We start from the raw sequence: 18,730 nt of genomic DNA, 5'->3' as shown, positions 1-18,730 counted from the left end.
CTGCTCACTAGGGCCTGCCAATGCCCCGCCCTCCCTTTCCTAGTTGGCGCCAAATGGAATCCACCAATCAGTAACCAGTTCTCTTCCTCGCACAGGAATGGCAGCTAGGCTGGACCAATGAGAGGGGAAGAAGGAAGCAGCTCGCGGGACTCCGCGAGGTCATCCCTCCTCAGAAAGGGGAGGGGCCTAGAGGGGACCTGAGCTCCTCTGAGCCAGAGTCGCTCGGAGGTCAATGAAAACTCCCAGCTGAACCTGCGAGGCGCCGGGTGAGACCGGAAGCCCCTCTTGACCCATTGCATGCTGGGAAGCGTAGTTCGCACAGCCAGCGGCAGTCCAGGCGCTACTTACCCGCGTTAGGCCAAAGCTATATCGGCCCCCCGTCCCGCGCTCCGCAAACTGAGGAAATGTGGAGGGTGGAGAAGGCTGTCCGGGCCCTTCTCCCACCCTGGGCCTCTAGGCCCTAATTTTATCGCGAGAGGGAAGTGAATGACCCAAGGACTGGGCGCTGCCTCCTGAACACCAGGGCCCAACTCTGGACCGCTGACTCCTGTCCAACAGGTAGTGCTGGCCATGAGCCGCTGACCACAAGACTTAACCCTACGGCCTGGACTGTGGGCCTCGGCGTTGTTTGCTCACCTCCATTTTAGCTCTTGTATAATACTTTTCTCAGAGTCATTTCCTTCTCTCCCACCCTTTCTTACCTCATTGGGATAGTAATACCGTAAATAATAGCTAATGCTTATGAAGTGCTTAGGTTCCCGTGTTCCAGGGGCTTTATCTATTAATTCGTTTGATTCTTTTTTTAAAAATTTATTTATTTTTGGCTGCGTTGGGTCTTCGTTGCTGCGCGTGGGCTTTCTCGTTGTGGGGAGCGGGGGCTACTCTTCGTTGTGGTGCATGGGCTTCTCACTGCGGTGGCTTCTCGTTGCTCTAGGGCGCAGGCTCAGTAGTTGTGGCACATGGGCTCAGTAGTTGTGGCTCACGGGCTCTAGAGCACAGGTTCAGTAGTTGTGGCACATGTGCTTAGTTGCTTCGCGGCATATGGGATCTTCCTGCATCAGGGCTCGAACCCATGTCCCCTGCATTGGCAGACAGATTGTCACTCTGACACCAGGGAAGCCCTAATTCGTTTAATTCTTAAACAGTTCTATGAGACAGGAATTGTCCCCATTTTATAGATGACCAGATTTGTTGTTATATCCTCTGTACCAGTGGCAACTCCTAGAATGAATGATTTTATGAGAGAGGCAGAGGTACAGCAATCAGTCCTTAAGAGGACTTGTCTTTAGATAGCATGTTTAGAGCAAATACTCTTGATTATTCAGATTGTATATTTATTTTAGGTGTCTGGTTGAGATTATGACCACTACCTCTGTTTTGGGCCTACCGTTAAATTCATTAAATATTTCTTTAAAAAGCTTTTGCTGGGGTGGAGGGATAAATTAGGAGGATGGGATTAACATATATACACTACTATATGTAAAATAGATAACAAACAAGGACCTACTGTATAGCACAGGAAACTATACTCAATATTTTGTAATAACCTGTAGGGGAAAAGAATATAAAAAAGAATGTATGTATGTATAACTAAATCACTGTGCTGTACATCTGAAACTAACATAACATTGTAAATCAACTGTGCGTCAACTAAAAAAATAAATAAAAAGCTTTTGCTTTCAAAGGTTTGTATTATGCAAATAATACAAAATAATTACAGCCTTAGAAAATACAGATAGTTATAATTTTAAAAAATCATCCATAATTCTACCATCTTCAAAGAAACAATGGTCAACATTTTGAACTTTTTGTATGGACATACACTATAATTATACAGTCAATATTTGTTTCATGGTTAAAGGAATGGAAAGTCCTTGCCCGAGCAGACATTTCCTGAATGGGATTTGCCCAAGTAGGTTGACATACTGAAGCATTTGCACCAGCAATCCAAGTATTGGAATGAAAACTGTGTCCGAAATGTTAGAGAACCTTTTTTGTTTTTCCTTTCTAAATGTTGTTGGGGACTTCCATGGCGGTCCAGTGGCTAAGACTCCACGCTCCCAATGCAGGGGGCTTGGGTTCGATCCCTGGTCAGGGAACTGCATCCCACGTGCCGCAACTAAGAGTTCACACGCCAAAACTAAAGATCCCACACGCAGCAACAAAGATCCCAGTTTGCCGCAACTAAGACCCGGTGCAGCCAAATAAATAAATAAATAAATAAAATTTTTTTTAAAAAAAAACGGTTGATGAAGTGTTGAGGATGACTTTTTTTTTTTTTTTTAATGTTTGGGTCCATGGATTGTGAAATAAAAGCAAAAGAAAAGAAATAATTTAACCAAACCCTTTTCCCCATTCACTCAGGAATGCTCTCCAAAGTCCTGGAGCAGCTCTGGGGGGAAGGGAAGAGCCCTGCGCTGTGAATTGAGAGGTCTGAATTCTAATCTAGCTCTGCTTTGGGGCAAGTCGATTTTTGTTCACTCGTTCATTAAGTCTCTACTGTGAGCCTACCAATTTGCCAGATCCAAACAGACAGGGTTAATGCTTCCTTGGAGATTTGCCTGGAATACTCTTCTTCACTCAACTAACACCCACCCTTTTAAGAAAGCTCTACCCTCAGATACTGTCACTGACACATTCCCCTGTTACCACCCACATTCCAGGCACCACGTGTTTACACTGGTTTCTGTGATAATTTAATCCCCCCCCCAAAAGATAATAAACTCAAAAGGATAGGGACCCCTCCCTTTCATTTTCTCTACTCTAGTGCCTGATTCAGGGAAACCCTCAGTACATATAGATCGAATACATGCTGCAAAGAAAAAGTGTAACTGCTTTGAGAGTGTTTAAGAAGGGAATTTAATCTGGTCTGGTACCGTCAGGGAATCTCTGAGGAAGTGTCCGGGAGGATAAGTCTTTAGGAGGTGGAAGAAAGCGTGTTCTGGGCAGAGGGACAGACCCTAAGCAAAATCTCTGAGGCTGGGAGGAGTCCCCCCCTCCCCACCTTGTGGCAGAGAACGAGGGGGAGGGGTTGTTGCAGAGGGCACAGACTCTGCAGGGGCTTGTAGACCACATTCTGCAAATTTATCTCAAGGGCAATGGGAAATAATTGAAAGGTTTACATTTATATTTGAAAAAGATAACCCTGGCTGATTTAATATTTTACATGTGCCCATTCTTCTTTCACCCACCTGTGCTGTTAGCCAGATTGGATTTATTCTGCATGGTTACCTGAGGCAGCGTGAGCCTCCCTGGAGGCTACAAGGTTTCAGATTAACACTGAAAAGGAAAGTCAGAACTAACAAAGCTTTCCAAGGTGGAATGAGCAGTCCACAAGTCTGTATAACCAGGGTCTTAGATGCTGTGGGGGTGAGGAGTACCTAGCATCGAGGGTTCCCAGATCCTAGTTCTACAATACAGTTATCTGGGGAGTTTTGACTTTTACTTAGTTATTTATTTACTGAGTTCGCAATCCATTTACATGGGACAAATTCAAATGATACCAAAAAAGGCCTAGACAAAATCTCCCTCCCATCCCTGTCTACCCTGTTTTCTCCACGTTGGTCATCACTGGCCAGCTTTGTGTGTGTGTGTCTCCTAGAGCCTGTGTCTGTGCTAACAAGTGCATTTACATATTCCGCCACACATACTTTTCATTTTTCACAGATGGCAACAACATGTTATAAACACTGTCCTGAATCTCGCTTTTTTCCACTTCATATATCTTGGAGTTGGTTCCATATTAACAGATAAATTTCCTCTTTTTTTTTTTTTTTTTTAATTGCTACCAGTTTGGGGAGCTTGTTTGAAAATAGAGATTCTCTGGTCTCCCTTGGATATTTTGACTTCATAGGCTTGGTGTAGGGCCCTGCCTGGAATCTGTATAATCAGAAAGCTCTATGAATTGTTCTGAAACACAGGTTTGGGAACCACTTAACTGAATGACTTTTAAGGCCACTGAATTCCAGAGATCCCACACATTATTTTAATACATAATTTGTGTTTATCCTGGTTTGTGCTGGGTAACAAGCTCTGTAGGATGGTATTCTAAGCACAGGCTAAATCTTGTCTCATGGTTAAATGTCTGCTCTGGGATAACAAACTTTTCTAGCAGAAACCGCACCCCCACCTCTGCCCATTCTTTTGTGGGTGCTTCCTGAACAGTGAAACCCACCCCCAGTACTTTTTTGGCCTCCTGCGTTACGGCAGAGAACTCCCAAATTCCCGTTACTGATAAGAATATCTCGCCTGAATTCCTGTCCCACATCTGAATTCACCTAGAATGGCCCGCCGGCAACTCACAACTCTACTTACCTCAAGTCCACTTACTTCTCTTTCCTTCCTAACTGGACTTGTGACCCTGCCTAGTGCCCTTGGCAGGAAAAGGCACCGGCACCTTCACCTGCCTGTTCTTTCCCCGCTGCTGACCTGATCTGGCTGGACTCCCAAGCCCTTGACCCGTAAATGCTCTTTCTAAATGCAAATCTGATCTCCTCTCACCCTCTGTTTGAAGCCCTTTCCTGTACCCCCCAACTGCTTAAAGCAGGGGCTCCCATACGTTTTGGACCCATGACCTGGAACACACATATCAAAAAGTTTTCAATACATCATTTACTCAGTACTACCTGTAATACACTGTTTTCTCTTTTATTTTTGTGACTTAAAAATCCTAGCTATGAAAAAATTTGAAATTTTAAAAAAATCCTAGCTATGAATCCCTAAAATAAATGTGTTGTGATGGCCTGTGACCTACACTTTGAAAAGCAGTGGCCGATAGGCTCAGTAAGCTAATAATGGTGTTCATCTCAAAAGCTGTATGAAAAAATAATGTGGGAATTCCCGGGCAGTCCAGTGGTTAGGACTCGGCGGTTAACCTGCCGTGGCCTGAGTTCAATCCCTGGTCAGGAACTAAGATTCCTCAAGCTGCTCGCAGAGCGGCCCCCCAAAAAAATCTCAGAAAAATTCCTTCCCATTCCTCCTGTTTTGTGTAGTTTATTACTTGGCTCAACATCCCTGTTCTTGCGTTCATTCACTCAACAAATGTTTATTCATTGCCTACTGGGACAAACCTTGTGCTAGAAATAAAATGCCACAATCCCTACCCTCAGCAGGCTTACATCTGCCAAATACAGTCTCACAGAGGAATGCTTACAGTGATGAAAGCATTATCATGATAATGGATGCTGTCTGGGGCAGGCTGGTGGAGCTAGGAGGAGGGGTGGAGATGGAGACTCAGAAAGCTGGAGTGGGAAGGAAGGGGGGACTTCCCAAAGGAGATTAAAGCTACTGAAGCTTGAGGGTGTAGGTTGTTGGAAAAGGGTGATTCGGGGTGGGGTGAGGTGGGGTGATTTTTAAGGAGAGGAAAGAGGCCTCAGAAGCCAGGAGGTGAGGATACTACTTCTGCAGAACGGGCTCGTGGGAATGGCTGTGAGGACACAAGTGGGAGGAAGGGGACAATTCTTGAAAGATTGAGCATGCTGAAGGGATTGGCCTCATCCTGTGGACAGTGGAGGGTGTGGAGGGTGGATGAAAATTGCTGCAGGGTGGGTCAGTGGGGGAGAGTAGGGAAGCCTGGGGAACAAGGAAGGGGCTGTCCAAATAGTTCCGGTGGGGAATGGCAAGATCCTGAACCGAGGCGGTGGGAAGCGGGGTGAGGGCTCAACAATGGGAAGAGGGGTGTGAGTGACCTTAGGAGCTGAGGAAGGAGATGGAGCTCACTGGGTTTTGATATCTGAGTCATTGAGGTGGGGGAGGGAACGGGAGGAGTCTAGAATGATTTCTAGGAAAGGACTTAAGCACCTGGGTGGGTGGTGGCATTATTTCAACAATAAGAGGCACAGTTCTTGGAGGAATCTGATGAGCTCTGTTTTGGGCTTGTCTACTGTCTGGGGGTTGGCACTGGAGAGAGATTTGGAGTTCATTAGCATAAGGATGATAATGTCCACTGAGGGTGTGCAAGGAGTATTTTAGGAGGCTGGCTCTGGAGGGCACCAGCACTGAAGCCTGGATGCAGCAGGAGAGGCCCAGGAAGGTGGGGCTGGAGAAGCCACCGCAAGGCAGGAGTGGCCAGTCTATGGTTCAATCCTGGTGACTGAAGGGAGTCACTGAAGGGGGCCATGCAGAGGTCTTCATCGTGTTGAGTGAGTGGTAGAGGTGGGAGGTGAGGAAGAAGCCACAGGAAGGCTCTGGGATGGCAAGAGATGGCACAGAAGGTATAGTACAGTTCAAAGTGCACCAACAAGCACTTAAACAAATGTTCATAGCCACGTTATTCGTTTTAGCTCCAGCAGAGAGCAACCCAAATGCCTATCAACCATAGAATGGGTACCTGGAGGTTCTTTCATACAGCAATGAAAAGTAAAAACTACACCATTGGGACTTCCCTTGTGGCTCAGTGGTTAAGAATCTGCCTGCCAGTGCAGGGGACATGGGTTTGAGGCCTGGTCCGCGAAGATCCCACATGCCGCAGAGCAAATAAGCCCGTGCACCACAACTACTGAGCTTGCGCTCTAGAGCCCGCAAGCCATAACTACTGAGCCCACGTGCCACAACTACTGAAGCCCACTCACCTAGAGCCCGTGCTCCGCAACAAGAGAAGCCACCCCAATGAGAAGCCCGGGCACCGCGACGAAGAGTAGCCTCCACTCTAGAGAAAGCCCTCGCAAGGCAACGAAGACCCAACGCAGCCAAAAATAAATAAATAAAATAAATAAATTTAAGAAAACAAAAAAAACTACACCATGGATGAATCTCACAATCGATGTTGAGCGTAAGCTAGACATGGAAGAGGACATACTGTTTGACTCCGCAGCCTAAAGTTAAACAAAGTCCTGCTTTTTAACCTTGGTAATAGAAATTAGGTCCTGGTGATCTCTGGGGGGGGGTGGTGACTAGAAAAGGCCATGAGGAGGACTTTTTTTTTTTTTAACATCTTTATTGGGGTATAATTGCTTTACAATGGTGTGTTAGTTTCTGCTTTATAACAAAGTGAATCAGTTATACAAAGTGAATCAGTTATACATATGTTCCCAGACGCAAGAGGGAAGAGGAGGACTTTTTACATGAATGTGCTCACCTTGTGGAAATTCACTGAGCTGCAGGCTCCTGATTTGTTCACTTTTCTATATGAATAGTATATTTCAGTGAAATGTTTCCTGTTAGTAACAAAATAACTTTCCCTTGACCCCACTTTCCTCTCCAGCTATAGTCCTTTCCTTCATAATAAAACGCAAAAAAGTTGTCTCTAACTTCTCTCCTCCCATTTTCTCTCTTTTTTTTTGGAAAAGTATTTTTTTTTATTAGTTATCTCTTTTATACATATTAGTATATACATGTCCATCCAAATCTCCGAACCTCCCATTTTCTCTTGAACCCACTCCAACCAGACATTCACCCTGCCGACTCCGTGGAAATGGCATCTGGCAAATTCTCCAGGGACCTTCATTTTGCTGAACCTAGTACCAATTCGCATGCCTGTCTTACTCTGCTCAGCAGCCATCTGTTATAGCACTGGATACAGTTCACTACTCCCTTCTAGAAATATTTTCTGCACTTGGATTTCAGGACACCGTACTCCAGATTTTCCACCTCTGTGCAGTTGCTCCTAAAAAAAAAAAAAAAATGCTTTAACAGCATTGTAAATCAACTATACTCCAATAAAAATTAAAAAAAAAAATTATTTGGAGAGGTCATGACAGAGGAAGCCATTTGGCCACTCAAGGGTGGGAAGCAGGCACAGGGAGGGAGAACAGCCTTGAAGTTCTTCTGGGGCATGGCGGCCTCTTGTTCCAAGTAGCAGCAGCATAGAGCCTGGCTCGTAGCCAGAAGGAGAAATGTTTGTGGTGTAAATGAAAACTAAGGATGTGAATGTTATCCTGAAGGCAGTGGGGTTAGAAAGGGCCTCGAGACACCAGCATTCCTCTCCCCTCCTCTCCCTGCAAGGAAGATGAACTGAACTTATGGCTTGGGGTGGTGAGGCAGGTCCTTGTGGTCCCTTTTCTCTTCTGAAAAGGTTGACTTTTTCTGCCACTCTTCCCCGGTGGACATTGGTGTAGCACTCAAAGAGGCCACCAGAGGGCACTTGTTTCCCAGGAGAATATTCTTGGGGACCGAATTGAGGAGTGTTGTTGGTAGAAAAGGCAGCTAGAGGGACTTGCCACGTGTGAAAAAGTGAATGCACCCCAATCTCTGCTTCTAGAGCCTTTTTTTTTTTTTTTTGGCTGCCTTGGGTCTTCGTTGCTGTACATGGGCTTTCTCTAGCTGCGGAGAGCAGGGGCTACTCTTCATTGCGGCGCATGGGCTTCTCATCGCGGAGGCTTCTCTTTGTTGTGGAGCACGGGCTCTAGGCGCCTGGGCTTCAGTAGTTGTGGCTCTCGGGCTCCAGGCGCGGGCTCAGTAGTTATGGCTCGCAGGCTTAGCTGCTCCATGACACGTGGGATCTTCTCTGACCAGGGCTTGAACCATGTCCCCTGCATTGGCAGACGGATTCTTAACCACTGCACCACTAGGGAAGTCCCTCTAGAGCCTTTTTCAGGGTGGGACGAGCTCAGGGGCGGGAGCCCCAAACCTGTGTTGCTAGTCTCAGCTGGCCCTTTATCATATGTGTCAGCCTCTTGATCACTGTTGGTCTCGGTTGCACCCCTCCAGGAAATGGGAGGAATGACTCCTGATCAGTGTACCACACAGAGGCATTAGCAAGAGAGAACAAAGCAAGTAGTGTAAACACTTCTCAGAAGTTTGAAATAAACTTCTAAGAAGTGAGTCTGACTCCCTCTGGAAGTCAGAGGTCCTGGCTAGCAGCTGGGCCCTCCTTACAGCTTGCACCTGGGTGCTATTCACCTCACAGATTGTCCTGGGAGGAGAGGAAAGACTTTGTGCCGGGGGCTGGAAGGGGCTGGAGACCAGGAAGGTGGACTTGTGGTAACATTGCCCTGTCCCAGTCTTTCTCAATCCCTGGGCCTCTGGGAGGTGAAGTTGTTCCTGGGGCTCCCTCCTGTCCTGGTTGAGTTAGAGCCTCTTGTGCCATCCTGCTGATGACTGGTTGACAAAGGCCCCCATTAGGCAAGGTGCCTTGTTGGGGGATGGCAGATAGAAGAAGGGCTCATGGTTTTTTTTTTTGTTTGTTTTTTTTTTTTTGCGGTACGCGGGCCTCTCACTGCTGTGGCCTCTCCCGTCGCGGAGCACAGGCTCCGGACGCGCAGGCTCAGCGGCCATGGCTCACGAGCCCAGCCGCTCCGCGACATGTGGGATCTTCCCGGACTGGGACACGAACCCGCGTCCCCTGCATCGGCAGGCGGACTCTCAGCCACTGCGCCACCAGGGAAGCCCGGGCTCATGGTTTTGATAAAAGAAATTTTCACATATTGAGGTATGGGGGAGTCATTCTGGCTTATACACGAGTTAACTTGAAGTTTATGGTAACTAAGACAGCCTGTTTGTGGCCTATCAAACATACATTGTATATCTGTTTTAATTATTAAAGAAAAGGGCACATTGACCAGAAGTAAAGAATGCCCATGTTGGGCTTCCCTGGTGGCGCAGTGGTTGAGAGTCCGCCTGCCGATGCAGGGGACACGGATTCGTGCCCCCGTCTGGGAAGATCCCACATGCCGCGGAGTGGCTGGGCCCGTGAGCCATGGCCGCTGGGCCTGCGCGTCCTCCGCGGCGGGAAAAGCTTAGGGTTTATTAAAGTTCCCTGGTGGCCTAGGGGTTAGGATTCCAGGCTTTCACTGCTGCAGCCCGGGTTCAATCCCTGGTCAAGGAACTGAGATCCCGCAAGCCGTGTGTCCTGGGGTGGGGGATGGGGGAAAGCTTAAATGCTTCCCTTCCTGGGACACCAGTGCTGGTACTCCTCCTTTGATGATAAGGCTCCCTTCCCAGGTGCCAAGGACATACTGACTCGCTGTGGACATGCTGGTCTGTTTTTTTTGAAACCTTGAAAAGATGTATCCCTGACTTGTTTAATGTTCTTTGTTCTGAGAAGATATAAAGCTGTGCTGAGAGCCACGGTTCTCAGGAGCAGTTTCTCAGAGTAATCTGGGAAGATGGTTTCTGGGCTATAGTCCTCAGTTTGGCTCAAATAAAACTCTCTTCTATTCTTATTATAGATTGCTTATTGATTATTTTCACTGACAGTTTCCAGAACCTAGACCTTTCTAGCCCTGAGCAATACCTGCCCTAGAGGACTTGGGGCTGGACCCATTCCAATCCTTTGAGCCTAAGATCCAGGCTCCAAGGCATGCCCTGGGCCTTCTGGGATGTTTGCGTGTTCTGTGAAAAAAGGGGCACAATTGAGGAAATTGGGGCTAATCAGAGTGAAACATGTTCCTTTCCTGCAGGACTCTCACAGCCTTTAGTAAGCTAACGTGTATTGTGAGTCTCCGGGAAACAGCAAGGGAGGGTTCACATACTTCTTTGACCATGGGACCCTTTTCTTGGGAATCTTGCACAACCACCCCTAGTCCATGGAACATGCTCTGAGAAGTACCCACTTAATCCATGCAGCCCTCACATTCACTTCACAGAGGTAATGGAAACACAGAGTGGGCTAGGGGCTTGCCCCAGCCCCAGGTTGGTGGTCTCCTAAGCATGGCTGGGGCCTCCCTCCCCCGGGCACACTCAGAGCCTTCCTGAGTTGGCAGGGAGGGGGCAGCTGCAGGGCTACTGCTCTTCCTTGCCTTCACCTCTTTCTGTCATCTTCAGTGGCTCAAGGGCCAGTTCATGTGAGCGTGGGCTCTGTGGCCACGGAGAGCTGGGGAGACCAAACAATTGCCCACACATTGCCGGTGCTTCCCCCGCTGCTCTAAAACTTTTGAAACTGAGATATAAATTATCTACCATAAAACTCACAGTTTTAATGTAATTATTTCAGCTTTGACAAAAATGCACAATCGTGCAACCATCACCACAATTAGGATGTAGAACATTTTCATTACCCAAAATGTTCCCTCATGGCCCTTTGCAGTCTACCTTGTCTTCCTAACCCTGGCCCCTGGCAGCCACTGATCTATTTCCTATCACGATAGTTTTTCCTTTTCTGGAGGTTTCATATAAATAGAATCATGCAATATGTGATCTTTTGCGTCGGACATCTTTCACTTATAATGTCTAGCATAATGTTTATGAGGTTCATTCGTGATGCGCATATCACCAGTTTGTTCTTTTTTACTGGCAAGTAGCATTCCATCGTGTGAATGTCCTGCAATTTGATGGACTTGCTGATGGACATCTGGGTTGTTCCTGGGTTTTGCCTATTATCAAGTTGCTTTACACATTCTTGTACAAATTTTTGTGTGGAGGAATGTTTTCATTTCTTGATGGTAAATACCTAGGAGTGGAATTTCTGGGATGTATGGTAAGCATGAGAACTTACCCTTTTCAGGATGGTTTCTGCTGTCCTCCCATCATCTGCAAGGGGAAGAGGGGGATGAGAGGGTGAGCTGAAGCTGGGAGAGGTTGGAGCCTCAGCCTTACATCTGTCTCTGAGTAGTTTGGTATCTTGGGTAAGTTGCTTTATCCTGGTCTGGGCTGGCCTCAGTTTATTCATCTGTGAAATGGCAATAGCACTATGATTCTCCCTTCCTGTCCCAGCGGGGGTGGAGCGAAGGTCAGCGGTACTTGCAAGGAAGAACATGGTTCTGGGACAAAGGCCTCCCTTTGAGAGCTCTATTCCCTCTCAAGTCAGTGTGGACAGGACAACAGTCGATTTCTGCAAATCCTAAGAGGTTCCTTTTGGTCCTGAGCTGAGTGGGCAAGGCCTAACATTTTTGGGGTTGTTAAAGGCGATCCTCTTGCCGCAAACACCTTGGAATATGGAGCTATAAAGGAGGAGAAAAATTTTGCAAGGAGACCAAAGAAAAAAGGATCTTTACCACTGTCTTATACACATGTGGCCACTTAAATTAATGAAAATTAAATTAAGAAGTCAGTTCCTCAGTTGCACAAGTCACATTTCAAGCGCTCAGTAGCCATGTGTGTTTAATGGCTGCCATACTAGATAGCACAGATACAGAATATTTCCTTCATCAGAGAAAGTTCTGGTTGAGACTCCAAACCCTTCGCTTTGGGAGGGTCCGTATTATTAGTGCATCTCTAGTAAACTGAGGCAGGCCCCATGGAGGTCAGCTGGCTTACAGATAAGGACCCCAGAAGATCCAATGGGCAGAACTCACTGTGAGAGAGCTGGCTGCACAGGGACCCTGTGGCTGGCTGGTGGGTATGGCCCCTGAGATGGACAGCTGGACATGGTGAGGGCCGTGCACAGGCAGAGGGCTGGGATGCAGCCCTGGCTCTCCAAGGGGCTGTGGAGGGAGGCAGGGTGGAAAAGGAAGTGGTTGGCTGGAGCAATTGTGGGAGCTGGCAGGTTTGCTAGCATAAGATGTGGGAGCTCCATTTGAGGGGTGGGCAGTGGGCCTTCTGGGAGGGTCAGACATTCGAGAAATGAATTGGGCCTAGGACTGAGCTGGGCCTCGTGAGAGCACCTCTTCGGCCAAGACTCCTGAAGGGGGAACTATGGCCTTCTGCCTGAGCCCGGCTGTCTCCAGGAAGGCAGCCCTTGGCTGAGGACTCTCAGCAGGACTCTCAAGGGTCAGTGTTGTGTGCAGGTCTCAGACTATCATCAACAGCCAGTGTTGTGAACGGACCAGCCCTTGGGGTTCTGATTATGACTGCACGATGCCCTTCACCAGTCGCCATCAGAGAACTTTGAAAAAAACAAGTTTCATTATTTATGGGACTGGGAAATTATGTGGCATGACTGGAGCCACTCAAAGACATCTAGGGTAGAAAGAGAAAGAGAATATGGGCCTGGGGTCCTGCTTTTATTGCAGTTGAGGATGGGGGCCTAGGGTTTCTAACGGCTCACTTTTTATTGGTGAATTTAAAACATAAGAGCAGGAATTTAAAGCACAGGAAGAGAAAAAACAAGTGGCCCAAATGATCAGTTAAAGAAATCTGAAACAAAGGACCCTCAGTAGGGGGAGGTGGCCTGGCTTTTTTAATCTAGCCACGCAGCTGACAACATGTTTATTCAAGATAGCCACCTTTGAAGTGGATGCCTGGCTGTCAAAGCTTAAATCAGGCACTTGCATTACAAAAAAGAAAAGAAAAGAGAGAAAGAAAAAAACAATCAACTGTCAGCGTTTACACTGCAATCCACCAAGAGACGCCTGGGCATCAGAGTCGATGGTGAGGACCTTAACTACCTGGGTAGTTGATATGCTAAAAGTCAGAGGTTATAACCCAGAAACACATCTAAATAGGATTACAGTTGTAAATCTTTTTTTTAAAATACATCTCTATTGGAGTATAATTGCTTTACAATTGTGTGTTAGTTTCTACTCTACAACGAAGTGAATCAGCTATATGTATACATACATCCCCATATCCCCTCCCTTTTGAGTCTCCTTCCCACCCTCCCTATCACACCCCGCTAGGTCGTCACAAAGCACTGAGCTAATCTCCCCGTGCTGTGCAGCAGCTTCCCACTAGCTATCTATTTTACATTTAGTATTATATATATGTCAGTGCTACTCTCTCACTATGTCCCAGCCTCCCCTTCCCCCACTGTGTCCTCAAGTCTGTTCTCTACGTCTGCATCTTTATTCCTGCCCTGCCACTAAGTTCATCAGTACCGTTTTTTTTTTTTAGATTCCATATATGTGCGTTATCATATGCTATTTGTTTTTCTCTTTCTGACTTACTTCACTCTGTATGACAGACTCTAGGTCCATCCACCTCACTACAAATAACTCAATTTCGTTCATTTTTATGGCTGAGTAATATTCCACTGTATATATGTGCCACATCTTCTTTATCCATTCATCTGTCAATGGACATTTAGGTTGCTTCCATGTCCTGCCTATTGTAAATAGTGCTGCAATGAACATTGTGGTACATGTATTTTTTTTTTAATTAATTAATTATTTATTTATTTATTTATTTTTGACTGTGTTGGGTCTTCGTTGCTGCCCACAGGCTTTCTCTAGTTGCAGCAAGCGGGGTCTGCTCTTCGTTGTGATGCGTGGGCTTCTCATTGCGGTGGCCTCTCTTGTTGCAGAGCACAGGCTCTAGGCTTGCGGGCCTCAATAGTTGTGGCACGTGGGCTCAGTAGTTGTGGCTCGTGGGCTCTAGAGCGCAGGCTAAGTAGTTGTGGCACACGGGCTTAGTTGCTCCACGACATGTGGGATCTTCCCGGACCAGGGCTCGAACCCGTGCCGCCTGCATTGGCAGGCGGATTCTTAACCACTGCACCACCAGGGAAGCCCACATGTATCTTTTTGAAGTATGGTTTTCTCTGGGTATATGCCCAGTAGTGGGATTGCTGGGTCGTATGGTGGTTTTGTTTTTGTTTTTTTTTTAAGGGACCTCCATACTGTTCTCCTTAGTGACTGTAGTAGCAAATCTTATAATAATTATACAGGCAATAGTCTGAAATCCAGTTTAGAGCCATTGTCCCAAACTTGAAGGTTTCAGCCATGATAACAGGTCAGTGATCTTGAGGGTCCTAGGAATTTGTTCAAGGATTTGCATAATATTGTAGAAAATGTTAATATTTGGCACCATCCTGTGAAATAGGTCTGAGCCTGTCCAGAGTTGGTAGGTTGCTCCATATCTCATCAAACCAGTCTCTTAGTCCTGAGAATAGATCAGTTTAGTTAAAAGGTTTAGTTAAAAGGCCTCGTTTTCGGAAGCAGTGATGCAGGTGGGTTTCCCAAGTTAGGCCTACAGAGTACAAGCAATCAGGTATTTAATGAGAGGCATTTCTATGGAAACAATCAAAACAAAAAAAATTAAAAAAAAAACAAAGGTGTGTGACTGGAGCAGATTGTAATCCCAATTTCTGACTTCTGAAGGCAGCCAGATTTCTAGGTGTTGGGCTTAAATCCTCTTCAAATGGAGTGAGGGCAGACAGTGGCAATCTAATAGATTTTCCCGAGTCACAGTTTGAATCTCTGGTGATGCTTCTGAGTGGCCCACACAGCAACAAACATGAAGATTGTCCATACATGAGCTGTTATGGTGATTTCTCTGAAATTTATATTAAGTGTCCTATTTTAGCCTGCATAGCTTCAGGAAAATGGCAGTTTTAGTTCTCAATGATTCCAAGTCAGGAGGATGGGAGAAAAATTTGAAACATTAGTTTGGAGAGTTGTAGCCAGATATTAGAGGAAATGAGGAGAAATCAGTATCCAGACCAGTTTATAGGTAGACAACAAAACCTCAATGACAATTAACAGAACTAGTATTTAATATCCTCAAGTACATATTAAATTTTCTACTGAAATATAATTTTTCTGTCTAAAATTACCCCCATTTTTATCAAAGATAACCAACGTAAGACTAATTTGCTTGCAAATTAAGTCTAGTTTCAATAAACTTGGCCTGATTATTTATATGAGTACAGCAAGAAAAAGTGACTGACCATATAGGCTCCTTTAAGTCTGCTTTGCTGGAACTTTTCATAAGGAATCCCAGATTGAACTTTTAAAATTCTACATGACTATTCTTGAGGCTTGGTTGGGAGGGGCCAGGGCAATAGGCCACGGCTGGCAGGGACTTGGGATGGGACATTTTTAGAGTGAGAAAGTCAGTGGAGAAGAATCCAGGAGAGGGGACAAATGGAGCCAAGCCCCTGACTGGCTGAGGGCTGGGCCCAAAAGACAAGATGGTGTGGGGTTGACTGTCTGCCTAGGGTTTGGCTAGGTGTGTAAGGCTCTAGAAGGAGCTGGTACAGTCATCCACTCATCGACATTAACTGATGGCTACTCTGTGCCAGACAGTGCCTAGAGGAGGAGATTGAGTGCTGAATATACTCCTTTACCCTATTCCTGAGGAGGCCAGAGTATGGAGGCAGAGGGGACGTAAGACAGAGCCTGGTCTTCCCTCTCCTGGAGGACTCAATGCTCTTGAGCAACCCTGCCTATGACACTCCCCATGGGCCCCAGGAGAGGCCAAGATGTTGTCAGGGAGATGGAGAAACCATTTCTTCACCTTCCACAGGAGGCTTCCCGCTCCCACTGCCCAGCAATCCCGTGAGGCAACAGCAGGGGCTGAGGCAAGTCCAGCTCACAGCCGGGGAGGAGATCAGGGATGGGGCAGGTGAGGAAGACACGTGGTTGGGCCATTGCATCAGGCCCAGGAGGGGCATAAAGGAGGGTCCTGCATGCTGGGAGGAGGCCGACTTGGGGACCATGGAGACTCAGAGGGCCAGCCTCGCCCTGGGGCAGTGGTCACTGTGGCTACTGCTGCTGGGACTAGTGGTGCCCTCGGCCAGCGCCCAGGCCCTCAGCTACAGGGAAGCTGTGTTTCGTGCTTTGGATCAGTTCAACGAGCGGTCCTTAGAAGCTAATCTCTACCGCCTCCTGGAACTGGACCTGCCTCCCAAGACCGTGAGTCAGGAGGACCCTGGGGAGGGGGCTGTCTCCCGCCAGCCCTGGCCACGCTGTCACCCCCTCTGCTCAGGCTGTACCTCCTGTCAGGAAGGGACTTCTCCCTCTAGGTGGGCTCCCACCTCTTCCAGGAAACCTTCCCAGAGCTGGGTCCCCTCCTAGCATGAGAGCTTCCTGCCTTAGCATCTCTACTGTGGGAACAGGTGCCCTGGGCTCCAGAGCTTTCTGGGAGCTCCAGGTAGGGGGGGCGGTTACTTGGTCTGTGATGTGACTTCCCTGATTTAAGTCCCATCTGTTCCTCATTGTCTTCCTACCAGGGAGGGCTCTGCTCAGCTTGGAGGTTCCAGTGACAAGGTCTTTCCCTGCAGGTGGTCCCTGACTTGCCTCAGCCCCTCCGTGGGGAAGGTGTTCTCATCAGAGCTGGTCTGAGGTCCCCTCCTGCTCTCTGTGTGCCCATGAGTCCAGGAGTGGGCTCTGTCCCCTTCCCCTGTGCACCCAGCACCAAACCCAGGGCCAGGCACACAGGAAGGGCTGAAGAGGCTGCCGTCTAGGTGAGGGGCAGGGAGACAGATCAGAGAAGGAAGCATGAGCTTGAGCCCAGTCACCCCACTTTGATCCTTGACCAGGATCAGGACCTGGACACCCCGAAGCCTGTGAGCTTCACAGTGAAGGAGACCGTGTGCCCCAGGACGACCCAGCAGCCCCCGGAGCAGTGTGACTTCAAGGAGAATGGGGTGAGGCTGGGGGCTTAGAGTGCTGGTGGATGCTTCCCAGGGAGCTGAATAGGGGGCTTTGGGGAAGATTTCTAGCCCCTGGGCTGAGGCTGGGAGGCAATGGTCCGGAGGTTCCAGTTTGAGCTTGAACCTCCCCTTACAGCTGGTGAAACAGTGTGTGGGGACAGTCACCCTGGCTCAGATCAGGGACAACTTCGATATCACTTGCACTGTGGTGAGTGGCCCGTTCTGTGTTGTGGAGCTAATAACAGGGTGGGTTGAGGAACATCCTTTGGACCAATTACCCGCTGCCCCTTCCAGGGAAGAGAAAGGCCCTCCTACCTGGCCCCTCCATCACATGGCTTTGCCATCCCTTAGAGCAGTGGTTCTCTAAGTGGGGTCCCACCCGGGAACTTGACAGAAAGGCAGATTACCAGGCCGCACTCAGACCTCCTGAATCAGACTCTGGGCTGGGGCCCAGCCGTTTGTATTTTCACAAGGCCTCCAGGGGATTCCGACTATGCTGAATTCTGAGAGGCACTGACTAGAGTAATGTGCTTTCAGCCCCTACTCCCGTCTAGCTTTGCTGGGATGGGCTTGTGACCCTGGGAAACCCCTTGCAATCTGTGGACCCCAGTTTCCTCATCTGTCTGTGGGTGTAGGTTTTCAACCACATGCTCCAAAGGTCACAGCCAGAAAGTGAACTGGGGCCCAAAGTCTCCTGAAGTCACCCAGTTAGTGGGGATGTCCACGTGGGGAGGATTCTGGTCTTACCCTGGGCCCATTTTCCATAGTAACTTGTTTCTTCCTGTTGCATAGCCCCAGAGTGTCGGGGGACTGCGAAGCCTGGGTAGGAAGATACTAAGAGGTTGGAAGAACTATGGCCCAGTTATCGTCCCAATAATCAGATTAATTGGGTGAATTGTGAGCCCAGGGAAAAGACCTGTGTCTGCCTGCCCTGGTTCAGACTTCTAGACTCTGAGAAATAAATTCTTGTGAAAGCAACTTACTCCAGGCATCAATTTCATTTGTCTCCCCTCCTCCCACTTACCAGGACCGAGTCCTTAGCTCCCGGTAGCCTCTTTGTGTGTGTGTGTGTGTTTGTGTGTGAGAGAGAGAGAGAGAGAGAGATCACTCCTGTAAACACAGTCGTGGATGAGGCCCCTGTTCCTTCCAGGAGGACATGGGGAGAGGAAGCAGGGCCAACAGCGTTTCCATTCTCGGGTCCCTCTCGTGCCCTTCACACACCTCTGCCCTCCTCCTCCAACACCCAGTAGGGACTTAAGGAGACCTGCTCTGTGTGCAGTGCTGGTGGGGATGCGGTCCCTGCTCACATGGTGGTGACAGTCTGGAGGGGCCAGACATTTGTTAAACACTCACAGAGACACAGTTCAGTCTTAGGGCTAAGCCTACAGTTACAATGCCCATAGCGTTCCATTTCTCCTTGACAATCTGAAGTCTGGAAAATCCTACTCCTCCTGGCTTTTCCTCTGGCATTGAACACATCACTGTTTCTTTAGCTGGGTCCGAGATTTCAGTGGTGGGCTTGTGTTTAGGGAACTACCTGCTACAAAAATATGCAGCATTAAAAAGAAGCATCCTGAGATGTAGAGAGCAAACCTATGGACA

The 18,730-nt window shown here is 47.9% G+C and overlaps 2 protein-coding genes across 2 annotated transcripts in view; both read left to right on the top strand.

Moving 5' to 3' along the window:
• Positions 1-428: 428 nt before the first annotated feature.
• LOC116762345 (cathelicidin-5-like) lies at positions 429-18,239 on the top strand. The gene is made up of 5 exons (XM_032649207.1): positions 429-558; positions 16,000-16,388; positions 17,015-17,122; positions 17,265-17,336; positions 17,921-18,239. Exons 2-5 carry the CDS (start codon positions 16,191-16,193, stop codon positions 18,020-18,022), a joined length of 480 nt encoding a protein of 159 aa, XP_032505098.1. The 5' UTR covers positions 429-558; positions 16,000-16,190; the 3' UTR covers positions 18,023-18,239.
• CAMP (cathelicidin antimicrobial peptide) overlaps positions 430-18,730 on the top strand; it is a 45,251-nt gene continuing 26,950 nt past the window's right edge. Inside the window, exon 1 of the mRNA XM_032649205.1 lies at positions 430-558. The gene's annotated coding sequence lies outside the window, so the exon portion shown is untranslated. The remainder of the gene's footprint in view (positions 559-18,730) is intronic.

Source organism: Phocoena sinus, chromosome 11, assembly GCF_008692025.1.
Source record: "Phocoena sinus isolate mPhoSin1 chromosome 11, mPhoSin1.pri, whole genome shotgun sequence".
NCBI classification, from domain to species: Eukaryota; Metazoa; Chordata; class Mammalia; order Artiodactyla; family Phocoenidae; genus Phocoena; species Phocoena sinus.
Note: the sequence above shows the minus strand (reverse complement) of the source record. Positions and strands in the feature narration are given on the sequence as shown.